General features: G+C 40.6%; 1 protein-coding gene across 1 annotated transcript in view; it reads right to left on the reverse strand.

The window, feature by feature from the left end:
- Nucleotides 1-16,133, reverse strand: part of LARGE1 (LARGE xylosyl- and glucuronyltransferase 1) — a 446,230-nt gene that overhangs the window by 26,731 nt on the left and 403,366 nt on the right. Inside the window, exons 8-9 of the mRNA XM_066590172.1 lie at nt 13,734-13,846; nt 7,665-7,790 (exon numbers count right to left, since the gene is read on the reverse strand). Coding sequence (XP_066446269.1) covers nt 7,665-7,790; nt 13,734-13,846 — 239 coding nt within the window. The remainder of the gene's footprint in view (nt 1-7,664; nt 7,791-13,733; nt 13,847-16,133) is intronic.

Consider the following 16,133-nt stretch of genomic DNA (forward strand, 5'->3'; position numbering starts at 1 on the left):
ACTTTTTGACAGTATTGATACTACGTGTGTATCATATTGGCACAATGGGGCTGTTCACTGTATGACAGTATTACATTCACATTTTATGTTAGTTGTATATGGCGGTATTACATTGTTTAGTCACTATAGGGGAGTTGAAACAACTAGAAAAGCGGTCCTACAATGGCGTCTCCTTCGCTTTCTGTCCATGGCCGCGGCTCTATAAATAACGGGCTGGCGGAGCGCTGCAGCCGCTTCTGACTTCTTTGAAGGCTCTGAAGTGACAGATCCCGCGGTGACTTTGTAGACACCTGCTCTGCGCACGGCCGCCCCGAGGATCGCTCTGCAGGTAACGTCTGTGCGCACAGCTGGTGGCGCCGCGCGGCTTCTGTTTTGTCATGTCGTGTAGATTCACAGACAATTCAAGTGTTTGTTATGGTAAGATGTGCCGGGCGGCGCGGGCACACCACTCATCCGTCCTGCAATCCAGAATCTGATAATCCGGCACCCGTCTGATCGCATCTACTCAGTCGCTGGACGCGGGGTCCGACGTTCAGGCTCTACCATAAAACTGCTTTAATCCGTAAATAGTTCCAACAGTCGGCCTGCGCTCCAGTCACATCCAGAGCTGCATCCACACTAAACGGTTGCTGAACACGTAGGTGAGTGCGCGTCCGCCAGCGAATCCTCTAAAAACCGCCACAAAATTTACAACTTTTTGCCACGGTTTTTGGCGCAGATCTGACCGTGGATTTAACCCCGTCAACGGGCAAAATCCAAATGCAGAATTGCGGCGCGTCACGTCTTCACGCAGAAATGCTCGTTTTTAGGGCAGTATTCCGCATTTAGATTTTATACATTGATAGCGTTGAATCGGCATGCGGGGGCGCGCCAAAAGCCGCGGCACGAAGAAGGAATCCTTAGGGATGTTCCCGGACTCGGACTGATGAGGGATTGTCCACAGTGAATTCCGCCTAAAAAAGTCACAACAAAATCTGCAAGGAAATCGCGCCAAATTCGCATCTTTCTGCTGCAGTTTTTGTTGCATGTTACGTCTTCACGTGGAAACGCGCCTTCCGTGTCGGAGCTCCACATTCCTGTCGGCGGGCAAAGTTCACATGTAGATTCGCACCAGAAATTGCAGCAGAAAGCCGCGGATTGGATGTGCTTTTTAGAGGTGGAATTCGCCATGGAAAACTGCGGCAAATTCCATCACGTGAGCGAAGGTGGGGCTCATTCACATGGAGTTGCATCAGAAGGATTGTTTTACCTCATTTACGCACCGGGTCCTTTTTTTCCCGTATAACAAACTGAAATTCCCCAATAAAGTCTATGGGATTGCGTAAAACCGCAGCAAATACGCGGTTGTGCCGTTTTTTAGCACGCGTTTCGTGCTTACGCACTGCATTTTATTCACGTGCGCGAATATACCCACAAGGAGATCTGATTGACTTCACTATTTTTATAACCGCCGCCTTTTGCCGACATGCGTAAAAACGTACACAGCTGCACATTGGCGCGATCTCATAGACTTTATGAACACGTTTAGTTTGTGAATAATCTCAAAAATAGGAAATGCTGCGTTTTTTTTTTCACGTGACCAAAAGTCGCCAGAATAATATTCTCACCTGAATACTCCAAATCAATGGGGTTTCGGGCTCCGCCCACTTGCGGTTTTTTAATGTGATTGTCAATGGGACTTTCTAATGTTTAAAACGCGTCGCACAAAAATCGCAGAACCCCAAACCTGCGGTGCGTTTTTAACATTATAAAATGTCCCACTGACACGTTAAAAAACCGCAAGTGGGTGGGAGCCCTTATGTTACAAAATGTAACAAACCGTTAGTTACAGTAAATACGCGGCATTCTTCAGCGACCGGATCCACATGTGCCGGTATGGATGAGCCCATACACTGATGAAGTACTGCACAGTCCTGAATGCAGCTCTGGGTGTGACTGGAGTAGGAGAGATGTACCAACAGCTAAACACATCATCTGATGCTGAAAAGTGTAATATACCTTTAAGAGCGATGACAGCGTCCCGGTATAACACCCCCCAGTGGTTACATAGCGGCAGCGCGGCACGACCTGAGCTCGGGGACTATATATACATCTGTATACGGCACATATACACCAGCGGATCCTGGCAGTGCGCCCGCAGCTGGTGGGTTTAGAGAAGCCGCTCGCCGCGCTCTTATTTTTCCGGAATTTGTTCGCTGCGCGCTCTCCGTAATTACTTTAAGCTCTTAGGCAGAAATTAGCAACGTAATTAAATCGCTTTCTTAACACACAGAAGGATTCGGGGCGGCCGTAGCGACAGTAAGGCGTCCCTGCGTGAGGCGAAGGTCACATTGTAACGGGAAAATGAACCCACAAAGCAAACGTAGGGTTAATTATCTGTATAATGGGCACCAATTACCGCGCCAAAAACGTTTCGCTTTTAATTCACTTGTTCATTGTGATAAAATGGCTGCCGACTGCGTGACTGCGAGCTGGAGCCAAGGAACAGCGCAAATTAGGGAAGTGATGAAAACGGTGCTGAACGGTCAAAGGTGACCGACCCGCAGTAAGTAATCAGGACGTTGTGAGAAAGGAGAGCTGCGATCTGATTGGTTATTATGGAAGCGGCTCCCAATCTTGTGGGGTAGTTCCGTATTTTAGGCGCTGTCCCGGGGGGCCACAAGTCCTGATTCTATCTGCATCCTCAGGGTGCAGGTATGGTTGAATACAATGGTGGAGCACGAAGCCGTCAGCCCCGGCCATCTTCTTACCAGCAGTCCGGAGCCCTGATTATGTCACAGCTGAAGCAGGATGAGGTGACCCCCGGTCCAGGGGTGACCCCTAACCTCATCTCCCTGCCTACCTAGGAAGGTGCATGAGGGGTCCAGGGAGGGGACAACACCACATATGGGAGGTTTTACTTAGGGGTAAAATATTCTAAGGGGCCACTTATGGGCACTATAACTGTGAGGGGACAGTAAGGGGACGTATTACCATCAGGGGGTCACTAAGGGGCACTAATAATGTGGGAGGGACACTAAGGGGCGATATTAGTATGAAGGGTCACTAACGAGCACTATTACTATAAGGGGGTCACTAAGGGATAATTTTACTGTGAGGGGTCACTGAGGGGCACTATTACTGTGAGGGGGTCACTGAGGGGCACTATTACTGTGAGGGGGTCACTGAGGGGCACTAATACTGTGAGGGGGTCACTGAGGGGCACTAATACTGTGGGGGGGGGGGGGTCACTAAAGGATACTTTTACTGTGAGGGAGTAACTAAGGGGCACTAATAATGTGACTCCCTCACTGAGGGGCAATATTAGTATGAAGGCTCACTAACGATCGCTATTACTGTGAGGGAGTGACTAAGGGTCACTAGTTCTGTGTGGGGGTCATTAATGGGCACTATTACTATGAGAGAATCACAATGGAGTTCTATTACTGTAAGAAGATCACCAAAAGCACTATTTCTCTGTGAGGGTCACTAAGAGGCAATATTAATGTGTGTGTGGGGGGGAAGAAGTGACTAAGGGTCAATGTTTCTGCATGGGGGTCACTAATGGGCACTATTACTATGAGAGAATCAGTATGGAGTGCTATTGCTGTAAGAAGATCACTAATGGCAATATTACTGTGAGGGGGTCACTAAGGGCCACTATTATTGTGAGAAGGTTACTAAGGGCCACTATCACTGTGAGGGGGTCAGTAAGGGGAACTATTACTGTGAGAGGGTCACTAAAGGCTATTATTATTGTGAGGAGGTCACTAAGGAGCACTATTACTGTAAGGAGGTCACTAAGGGGCATTATTACTGTGAAGGGGTCACTGAGGGGCACTATTACTGTGATGAGGTCACTAAGGAGCACTAATACCGTAAGGAGGTCACTAAGGGGCATTATTACTGTGAGGGCGTCACTAAGGGGCACTTTTACTGTGAGGGGGTCAGTAGGGGGCACTATTACTGTGAGGGCGTCACTAAGGGGAACTGTTACTGTGAGGGGGTCAGTAGGGGGCACTATTACTGTGAGGAGGTCACTAAGGGGAACTGTTACTGTGAGGGGGTCGCTAAAGGGCACTATTACTGTGAAGGGGTCACTGAGGGACACTATTACTGTGATAAGGTCACTAAGGAGCACTAATACCGTAAGGAGGTCACTAAGGGGCATTATTACTGTGAGGGGGTCACTAAGGGGCACTTTTACTGTGAGGGGGTCAGTAGGGGGCACTATTACTGTGAGGAGGTCACTAAGGGGAACTGTTACTGTGAGGGGGTCGCTAAAGGGCACTATTACTGTGAAGGGGTCACTGAGGGACACTATTACTGTGATAAGGTCACTAAGGAGCACTAATACCGTAAGGAGGTCACTAAGGGGCATTATTACTGTGAGGGCGTCACTAAGGGGCACTTTTACTGTGAGGGGGTCAGTAGGGGGCACTATTACTGTGAGGAGGTCACTAAGGGGAACTGTTACTGTGAGGGGGTCACTTAGAGGCACTATTACTGTTAGAGGGTCACTAAGGGGCACAATTACTGTGAGGGGGTCACTAAGGGGCACTAATACTGTGAGGATGTCACTAAAGGACACTATTATTGTGAGGAGGTCACTAAGGGGCACTATTACTGTAAGGAGGTCACTAAGGAGTACTAATACTGTGAGGGGGTCACTTAGAGCCACTATTACTGTTAGGGGGTCACTAAGGAGCACTATTACTGTGAGGAGATCACTAAGGGGCACTATTACTGTGAGGGGGTCACAGTGGGTATGGTTTAACTTAAAAAAGATGATGACTCCACCAAGAATAATTTGGCGCGGTGGACCGCATGAATTCTCCCTCTTTCCGTTGTTGGAAAATTTGAAGGTATGAATGTACATGTACACTTTAGCCCTTTATTATCCTAGACCACCCCAGATAATGCCACTAACCCCTCCAAGGCCACAGATGACCAGGTATATTAAGCATTAACCCGCTGTAGACCTCCAGGAATATTAACCATAATCACACCAGAGCAAAACAGATACTACTGCCAACCCTTCATTATGCTATACTATCTCAGCGATTACCCCTTAACACATCTAGACCACCAGGGAATGTACCAGGAAAGCTGTCACTAACCATCCTATATAAATACTGATGAGGTAGCCCCTATACAAAGTATAAGCATGAGTATAACAGGGGCATCAGTTTTGGAAATCCTTGCCATGTTTGCCCTTGGTGTTGTGGCCGGGTCTTCTAGATACACAGATAAACCGTTGTTCCGTCCTCGGCATTAAATCACTGTTAGTCTCCATCTCTCCGTCCTCGGAATGAACGTGGAGCAGCTTGTTCTTCCCTTCATTAATTTTGTCGGAGTATTTCATTACACTGCTTATTAATTACATAATATCCTTTATTATTTCATAAAGTGTAGAACAAGCTGCGGAGGTTTCTTCAGGTGTAATAAGTCTATGCGGTAATGGGGAGAGGTGTCATGTAACATGGAAGGGGACAGGCGTTCTCCTCGCTGAGCACCAATAAAGACGCCTGTAATTGGCACTCGGCTGCACTTTAATTCTTTATTCTCCGGCAATATGTGTAAATAACAAGCGTGAACGGCTTCTGAAGCTGCAACACAAGTCGTCTTACAAGAAGGAGCTATTAATAACAGTCAGGGAGGGCTAAGGAAAAGTTTCGATAAGTCAAAGGGAACATTAGACATTTCATGTTGTAATCACATGTACTAAATCTAATATATCGATATCATATCTGTCTATCTATCCCATATCTTTCTATCACATGTCTTTCTCATATCAATCTATCTTTCTCATATCTATCAATCTATCATATACCTATCTCATATCTATCTATCTATCTATCTATCTCCTATCTATCTATCTATCTATCTATCTATCTATCTATCTATCTATCTATCTATCTCCTATCTATCTATCTATCGATCTATCTATCTCATATCTATCTATCTCATATCTATCTCCTATCTATCTTCTATCTATATCATATCTATTAATCTATCTCATATCTATCTCATATCTATCAATTTATTTATCTATCTATCTATCTCATATCTATCTCATTTATATCTATCAATCTATGTAGTATCTAACTATGTCCTATCTATCTATTTATCGTATATCTATTTATCCCATATCTATCTATCTATCTATCTATCTCCTATCTATCTCCTATCTATCTCCTATCTATCTATCTATCTATCTATCTATCTCTCTCATATTTATTTATCTCCTATCTATCTATCTATCTATCTCCTATCTATCTATCTATCTGTCTATCTGTCTGTCTGTCTGTCTATCTATCTATCTATCTCATATCTATGTCGTATCTATCTATGTTGTATCTAACTATGTCGGATCTATCTATATCTATATATCTTATATCTATCTATTTATCTATGTCGTATTTATCTATCTCATACCTATCTATCTATCTATCTATCTATCTATCTCATATCTATCAATCTATGTCGTATCTATCTATTTATCTCATATCTATCTGTCTATGTCGTATCTATCTATGTTGTATCTATCTATGTCGGACCTATCTATATCTATATATCTTATATCTATCTATCTCATATCTAATGTGTATCTATATAGCTAATATCTTTTTATCTCGTATCTATCAATCTCTCTATGTCGTATCTCTCTCTATCTATCTCATATCGCTCTCTATCTCTTATATTCATCCATCTGTCTGTCTTCAGATATCATGTTTCCTGCCTCCTTATTTTAAAATAGTGTCCATTCCCCCATAAATGTCCCCGCTGATGTGTTATGTGCCCTGTTGTGTTCTGCCCCCCCATATTTGTGCACTTGTTACCCCTGTGATTGTAAAGTGCTGGGGGCTGCTATATACATCAATGTCACCCAACCCTGTTCCCATCCCATCTTGCAGGCAGGGAGGTGCTGAGCGCCGGTGCGGCCCGTGCAGGGCCAATAATCTCGGTGTCACAATACTGCAGGCGCTCAAGAGCAGGGAGAAGTGCTGGAATGGGGAGAACAGAGTATGTGAGGCACCGGGGGTATCTCACGGCTGTTCCAAGAGTCTGCCAGATCTCTTCTTACTGGGATGTGAAATAATGACATCAGTGTGATACCCTTATGTGTTATACTATGGGGTACATACACCCATTAATTTGCCTCCATGCAAGTGCCAAACCCTCTAGGGGGCTGAAAACAGTGATCCTGGGTCAGTGGAGTCACATGACCGATCTCTGATGGTCCCTCTCATCCAATCAGCAGCACTGTGCAGTGTCACATGACCTATTCACAGATACTGATGGGCTAATTGGGGTCATGTGATACAATGGGTGACGATATTGACATAGAAAATGCTTTCCTTTCAGTCCCTCCTGTTTGACATCATGGAGGCAGATGAAGGATGTAGTTGTACTCACTAATATTACTGTATTACCTTATCACACTGATGTCCGACATTAAAGACGCCAGTCATGGTATAAGCTTCTCTTTAACCTTACTTTTATAGAAAACTGGAGAATCCCTCTAAGGCCTTATTCAGACTGCTAAATACGTGAAGCTCTTCAATCATCATAATCTTACTTCAGATGGCATTATGTGTCACATCAAACAGCGCTCTACACCCCGAGGGACATCTATTGTGTGCACACAGGAAACTCAAGACATCTTCCCCGTCACACCTCACCTTCAGATCGGAGACATCGCGGTAGCACTGCTCAGAGCGGGTGTGATCCGACAGCTGCACGTTCCAGAAACAGGGGAGCTGATGGACCAAAAACGGGTTCTGCTTGATGACAGCATTGAAGATGTCCTGGAGAGAAACACAGCGAGAAGATGGTGCTTAAAGAAATGTATCCTCCATAGGAGCAGTATTATAGTAGTTATATTCTTGTACATAGGGGGCAGTATTATAGTAGTTATATTCTTGTACATAGGGGGCAGTATTATAGTAGTTATATTCTTGTACATAGGAGGCAGTATTATAGTAGTTATATTCTTGTACATAGGGAGCAGTATTATAGTAGTTATATTCTTGTACATAGGGGGCGGTATTATAGTAGTTATATTCTTGTACATAGGGGGCAGTATTATAGTAGTTATATTCTTGTACATAGGGAGCAGTATTATAGTAGTTATATTCTTGTACATAGGGAGCAGTATTATAGTAGTTATATTCTTGTATATAGGGGCAGTATTATAGTAGTTATATTCTTGTACATAGGAGCAGTATTATAGTAGTTATATTCTTGTACATAGGGGGCAGTATTATAGTAGTTATACTCTGGTACATTGGGGGCAGTATTATAGTAGTTATATTCTTGTACATAGGGAGCAGTATTATAGTAGTTATATTCTTGTACATAGGGGGCAGTATTATAGTAGTTATATTGTACATAGGGGGCAGCATTATAGTAATTATATTCTTGTACATAGGGGCAGTATTATAGTAGTTATATTCTTGTACATAGGGGGCAGTATTATAGTAGTTATATTCTTGTACATAGGAGGCAGTATTATAGTAGTTATATTCTTGTACATAGGAGGCAGTATTATAGTAGTTATATTCTTGTATATAGGAGGCAGTATTATAGTAGTTATATTCTTGTACATAGGGGGCAGTATTATAGTAGTTATATTCTTGTACATAGGGGCAGTATTATAGTAGTTATATTCTTGTACATAGGGGGCAGTATTATAGTAGTTATATTCTTGTACATAGGAGGCAGTATTATAGTAGTTATATTCTTGTACATAGGAGCAGTATTATAGTAGTTATATTCTTGTACATAGGGGGCAGTATTATAGTAGTTATATTCTTGTACATAGGAGCAGTATTATAGTAGTTATATTCTTGTACATAGGGGGCAGTATTATAGTAGTTATATTCTTGTACATAGGAGCAGTATTATAGTAGTTATATTCTTGTACATGGGGGCAGTATTATAGTAGTTATAGTCTTGTACATAGGAGGCAGTATTATAGTAGTTATATTCTTGTACATAGGGGGCAGTATTATAGTAGTTATATTCTTGTACATAGGGGGCAGTATTATAGTAGTTATATTCTTGTACATAGGGGGCAGTATTATAGTAGTTATATTCTTGTACATAGGAGGCAGTATTATAGTAGTTATATTCTTGTATATAGGAGGCAGTATTATAGTAGTTATATTCTTGTATATAGGAGGCAGTATTATAGTAGTTATATTGTACATAGGGGGCAGTATTATAGTAGTTATATTCTTGTACATAGGGGGCAGTATTATAGTAGTTATATTCTTGTACATAGGAGCAGCATTATAGTAATTATATTCTTGTACATAGGGGCAGTATTATAGTAGTTATATTCTTGTACATAGGGGGCAGTATTATAGTAGTTATATTCTTGTACATAGGAGGCAGTATTATAGTAGTTATATTCTTGTACATAGGAGGCAGTATTATAGTAGTTATATTCTTGTATATAGGAGGCAGTATTATAGTAGTTATATTCTTGTACATAGTGGGCAGTATTATAGTAGTTATATTCTTGTACATAGGGGCAGTATTATAGTAGTTATATTCTTGTACATAGGGGGCAGTATTATAGTAGTTATATTCTTGTACATAGGAGGCAGAATTATAGTAGTTATATTCTTGTACATAGGAGGCAGTATTATAGTAGTTATATTCTTGTACATAGGAGCAGTATTATAGTAGTTATATTCTTGTACATAGGGGGCAGTATTATAGTAGTTATATTCTTGTACATAGGAGCAGTATTATAGTAGTTATATTCTTGTACATAGGGGGCAGTATTATAGTAGTTATATTCTTGTACATAGGAGGCAGTATTATAGTAGTTATATTCTTGTACATAGGAGGCAGTATTATAGTAGTTATATTCTTGTACATAGGAGCAGTATTATAGTAGTTATATTCTTGTACATAGGGGGCAGTATTATAGTAGTTATATTCTTGTACATAGGAGCAGTATTATAGTAGTTATATTCTTGTACATGGGGGCAGTATTATAGTAGTTATATTCTTGTACATAGGAGCAGTATTATAGTAGTTATATTCTTGTACATAGGAGGTAGTATTATAGTAGTTATATTCTTGTACATAGGGGGCAGTATTATAGTAGTTATATTCTTGTACATAGGGGGCAGTATTATAGTAGTTATATTCTTGTACATAGGGGGCAGTATTATAGTAGTTATATTCTTGTACATAGGGGGCAGTATTATAGTAGTTATATTCTTGTATATAGGGGGCAGTATTATAGCAGTTATATTCTTGTACATAGGAGGCAGTATTATAGTAGTTATATTCTTGTACATAGGAGCAGTATTATAGTAGTTATATTCTTGTACATAAGGGGGCAGTATTATAGTAGTTATATTCTTGTATATAGGGGACAGCACTATAGTAGTTATATTCTTGTATATAGGGGGCAGTATTATAGTAGTTATATTCTTGTACATAGGGGGCAGTATTATAGTAGTTATATTCTTGTACATAGAAGCAGTATTATAGTAGTTATATTCTTGTACATAGGGGGCAGTATTATAGTAGTTATATTCTTGTACATAGGGGGCAGTATTATAGTAGTTATATTCTTGTACATAGGGAGCAGTATTATAGTAGTTATATTCTTGTATATAGGGGGCAGTATTATAGTAGTTATATTCTTGTACATAGGAGCAGTATTATAGTAGTTATATTCTTGTACATAGGGGGCAGTATTATAGTAGTTATACTCTGGTACATTGGGGGCAGTATTATAGTAGTTATATTCTTGTACATAGGGAGCAGTATTATAGTAGTTATATTCTTGTACATAGGGGGCAGTATTATAGTAGTTATATTGTACATAGGGGGCAGTATTATAGTAGTTATATTCTTGTACATAGGGGGCAGTATTATAGTAGTTATATTCTTGTACATAGGAGCAGCATTATAGTAATTATATTCTTGTACATAGGGGCAGTATTATAGTAGTTATATTCTTGTACATAGGGGGCAGTATTATAGTAGTTATATTCTTGTACATAGGAGGCAGTATTATAGTAGTTATATTCTTGTACATAGGAGGCAGTATTATAGTAGTTATATTCTTGTATATAGGAGGCAGTATTATAGTAGTTATATTCTTGTACATAGGGGGCAGTATTATAGTAGTTATATTCTTGTACATAGGGGCAGTATTATAGTAGTTATATTCTTGTACATAGGGGGCAGTATTATAGTAGTTATATTCTTGTACATAGGAGGCAGTATTATAGTAGTTATATTCTTGTACATAGGAGGCAGTATTATAGTAGTTATATTCTTGTACATAGGAGCAGTATTATAGTAGTTATATTCTTGTACATAGGGGGCAGTATTATAGTAGTTATATTCTTGTACATAGGAGCAGTATTATAGTAGTTATATTCTTGTACATAGGGGGCAGTATTATAGTAGTTATATTCTTGTACATAGGAGCAGTATTATAGTAGTTATATTCTTGTACATGGGGGCAGTATTATAGTAGTTATAGTCTTGTACATAGGAGGCAGTATTATAGTAGTTATATTCTTGTACATAGGGGGCAGTATTATAGTAGTTATATTCTTGTACATAGGGGGCAGTATTATAGTAGTTATATTCTTGTACATAGGGGGCAGTATTATAGTAGTTATATTCTTGTACATAGGGGGCAGTATTATAGTAGTTATATTCTTGTACATAGGGGGCAGTATTATAGTAGTTATATTCTTGTATATAGGGGGCAGTATTATAGCAGTTATATTCTTGTACATAGGAGGCAGTATTATAGTAGTTATATTCTTGTACATAGGAGCAGTATTATAGTAGTTATATTCTTGTACATAAGGGGGCAGTATTATAGTAGTTATATTCTTGTATATAGGGGACAGCACTATAGTAGTTATATTCTTGTATATAGGGGGCAGTATTATAGTAGTTATATTCTTGTACATAGGGGGCAGTATTATAGTAGTTATATTCTTGTACATAGAAGCAGTATTATAGTAGTTATATTCTTGTACATAGGGGGCAGTATTATAGTAGTTATATTCTTGTACATAGGGGGCAGTATTATAGTAGTTATATTCTTGTACATAGTGGGCAGTATTATAGTAGTTATATTCTTGTATATAGGGGACAGCACTATAGTAGTTATATTCTTGTATATAGGGGGCAGTATTATAGTAGTTATATTCTTGTACATAGGGGGCAGTATTATAGTAGTTATATTCTTGTACATAGAAGCAGTATTATAGTAGTTATATTCTTGTACATAGGGGGCAGTATTATAGTAGTTATATTCTTGTACATAGTGGGCAGTATTATAGTAGTTATATTCTTGTACATAGGGGCAGTATTATAGTAGTTATATTCTTGTACATAGGGGCAGTTTTATAGTAGTTATATTCTTGTACATAGGGAGCAGTATTATAGTAGTTATATTCTTGTACATACTGGGCAGTATTATAGTAGTTATATACTTGTACACAGGGGACAGTATTATAGTAGTTATATTCTTGCATATAGGGGGCAGTATTATAGTAGTTATATTCTTGTACATAGGGGGCAGTATTATAGTAGTTATATTCTTGTACATAGGGGGCAGTATTATACTAGTTATATTCTTGTACATAGGAGCAGTATTATAGTAGTTATATTCTTGTACATAGGGGGCAGTATTATAGTAGTTATATTCTTGTACATAGGGGGCAGTATGATAGTAGTTATATTCTTGTACATAGGGGCAGTATTATAGTAGCTATATTCTTGTACAAAGAGGGCAGTATTATAATAATTATATTCTTGTACATAGGAGGCAGTATTATATTAGTTATATTCTTGTACATAGGGGGCAGTATTATAGTAGTTATATTCTTGTACATAGGAGCAGTATTATAGTAGTTATATTCTTATACATAGGAGGCAGTATTATAGTAGTTATATTCTTGTACATAGAGGGCAGTATTATAGTAGTTATATTCTCGTACATAGGGGGCAGTATTATAGTAGTTATATTCTTGTACATAGGAGGCAGTATTATATTAGTTATATTCTTGTACATAGGGGGCAGTATTATAGTAGTTATATTCTTGTACATAGGAGCAGTATTATAGTAGTTATATTCTTATACATAGGGGGCAGTATTATAGTAGTTATATTCTTGTACATAGGGGGCAGTATTATAGTAGTTATATTCTTGTACATGGGGGTAGTATTATAGTAGTTATATTCTTGTACATAGGGAGCAGTATTATAGTAGTTATATTCTTGTACATAGGAGCAGTATTATAGTAGTTATATTCTTGTACATAGGGGGCAGTATTATAGTAGTTATATTCTTGTACATAGGGGGCAGTATTATAGTAGTTATATTCTTGTACATAGGGGGCAGTATTATAGTAGTTATATTCTTGTACATAGGGGGCAGTACTACAACTATTATCACCGTCTCTTATATACATGGAGTATTACCGGGCTCTTCTGCTCTGTTGCAGAGATCCTGACCAGAGTTAATGCTGGCATCATGATGCCAGGCACACAGGCTCTTGCTTCTACTCTACCTGCTTTGTGCCCGCAGTTCTATATTTTGTTGACATTAAATATTCATCTGCTCTTACTGGGTTATTATAAGTGAAGGCGACACATGGATCTTGTTCTCACAGGGAGATATGAGAAGATGAGGCCGGACATGAATATTAGCACCACTGAATATGCCACAGATATCATAGTTGTGCGCTCACTTGATCAGCCAAGGAGGTAGATAGCATGCTCATCAGTTCCCGTTCTGCCGTCAGACGCCACATCTGCTCCCATTTCATCTTGCGTAACTTGTCCAGCAGCAACAGTATCACCCCTAGGAAAAAAGAAATGGATCAACCGATCAGTCAAGCAATAATTAAAACAATTAATAGCCAATCATTTAGTCAATGTATCCCCCAAATCTTCTAAACCAATCAGGTCGGGCGGCTCGTATATTTAGTGGTTTTTGTTGAATGGTAAAAAGCTTCCGGAATGTACCATAGAGGTGCGTGTAGGCTGTGCTGCCCAGTTAGCAGTGTATGGGCACTCAGGATGGGCAGATCATGCGGCCATTGGCTGCTATGGCTGGGCGGGTTTCAACCGCAAGTAGTTTTTGTCGTGTTTGAACGCAGAGTCATCAATTATCCAAAATGCTAAACAATCAACTAATTAACCAATTCCCAAATGAATTATTAATCCAATCTATTATTCGATTAATTTACCCCCCCATAGTCCAATCAAAAACCTAATACCCCAATCAATGGACCCACTGTGTATGAACACCCTGAGGCCTCTTTCACGCAGGTCAGGCATCTTTTGGACGGCCACATCAGGGACGCAAAACGCATGGACGAGAGAAAGCCGCAGCCAAGTCGTAGCTAAATCTCACGTTTTCTCGCCGATTCATACACCGTACCCCAGAATTCTGTCGGCCGGGGTGAAATCCTTCAACTGACTCAATAGAGCCAGCTGACATAGTTTAGCAGTGCTAGTTGCTGCTAAGCTGTCCCCCCGCGCCCAACGGCATTGTGGCCTTGGCGTATATGCGCCGGGGCTATGCTGTCTGAACGGATGCACAAATGTTAGATTTGTGCACCCGGGAATACGTTTTTACGGCACTGGCTGGCGCACGTAAAAACTCCTATGGCTGCGTCTTAACGTTTTCACGCCTGCTCCGTATAAGAGCCTGAATGGGCGTTTTTATGCGATCATGGGCAGCGTTTTCTCGTCCATTCACATAACCGCGAGCGTCGTTTTTAGCAAAAAAATAAGCCGCGCCCCGGAAAACCCTCGCTCTGCCAAAATCCTCTGGATGCCTTCCAGTGCCTATATAGAGGCGCCTGTAAGCTTTTTGCAGCGTTGGATGCTGCAAAAATGCCTCCCCCTCCCTTCTCTTTCCCTGTTCCCATAGGAGTCTATGGGACCCGCTGGCATATATTGGCCAAAACAAAGTTCCAAAATGGCGGGCGATATACGCTTGTGTGAAAGAGTCCGGAGACTGTTGGGCACTATATGGCCTGAGAGTTGTCCCACTGATTATTGCTCCTGGGCTTTCACACAGTGATCCCTCTCTGAATGGAAGCTGAACATGTGGAGATCTCTTCAAACCGCCCGCCTCCATGCAGTCGATCAAAGATAAAGGACTACTTGTTTACTTGGGCCAACAGTTGCTCCGTTTTTAGGTGAGCTGAAAACTGCGTGACTTCGAGGAAAGAGCGATTCTTGCTCACTTGCCCTGTTGAGTCCCGTGTTTGTGCAGTCCAGTCAATCAATCAATCAATCTACATGCCAGATGCTCAATGAACAGTTCATCAACCAACCCAATAACCAACCAGCCGTCTGATCAATAAGTAGTCCAATAAACAGTCCAATCAACTAATCAGCCAAAAGTCTCACCAAAAATCTAATCAACCAACAGTCCAATCACCTAATGAACAGTCCAACCAATGAACCAACCATCTAATCATCCAACAGTCCAACCAATGAACCAACCATCTAATCAATCAACAGTCCAATCACCTAATGAACAGTCCAACCAATGAACCAACCACCTAATCAACCAACAGTCCAATCAATCAATGAATACACTAATCAACCAACAGTCCAATCAATCAATCTACAGTCTAATCAAAACACTAACAATAGCCCAATCATTCAACCAACCATTCAGTCACATAACAGCGGGAATGATTTTACGCGGTGCCCAGTTGACCTACTTGCTACATTCCGAGGCGCCATCTTGTTTTTATTGACACGGTTAGGATATTTATGGCGTTAAATCTCATGTGACCAAAATTAGATGACTGATCAGAAAGAAAGAATTCAACCAAAAGTCAGGAAAACAACGTGACGGCGACAGATTTTTTGCCATCAGCCTGGAGGTTCTCTGAGTGTCTAATGATCCAGAACAATTGATAATCCATGTTACGGGGCGCCCTGCTGCGCGTTCGTGAATGTTCCCCCGACCTCAGATGCTTCATGTAGTGATCAGCTTACATAACGCTCCTTTTATCTGTCGCAGCAATCGCCCCCTCCTCCCTTTCCTGCGCCACATTTTACATCTCAGCTGGTAATGGGCTCAGCACAGCTTGTCGTGAACTCCAGAAACCCAACACCATAAA

The sequence above is a fragment of the Eleutherodactylus coqui genome, chromosome 2 (genome assembly GCF_035609145.1).
Source record: "Eleutherodactylus coqui strain aEleCoq1 chromosome 2, aEleCoq1.hap1, whole genome shotgun sequence".
In the NCBI taxonomy this organism is placed as follows: domain Eukaryota; kingdom Metazoa; phylum Chordata; class Amphibia; order Anura; family Eleutherodactylidae; genus Eleutherodactylus; species Eleutherodactylus coqui.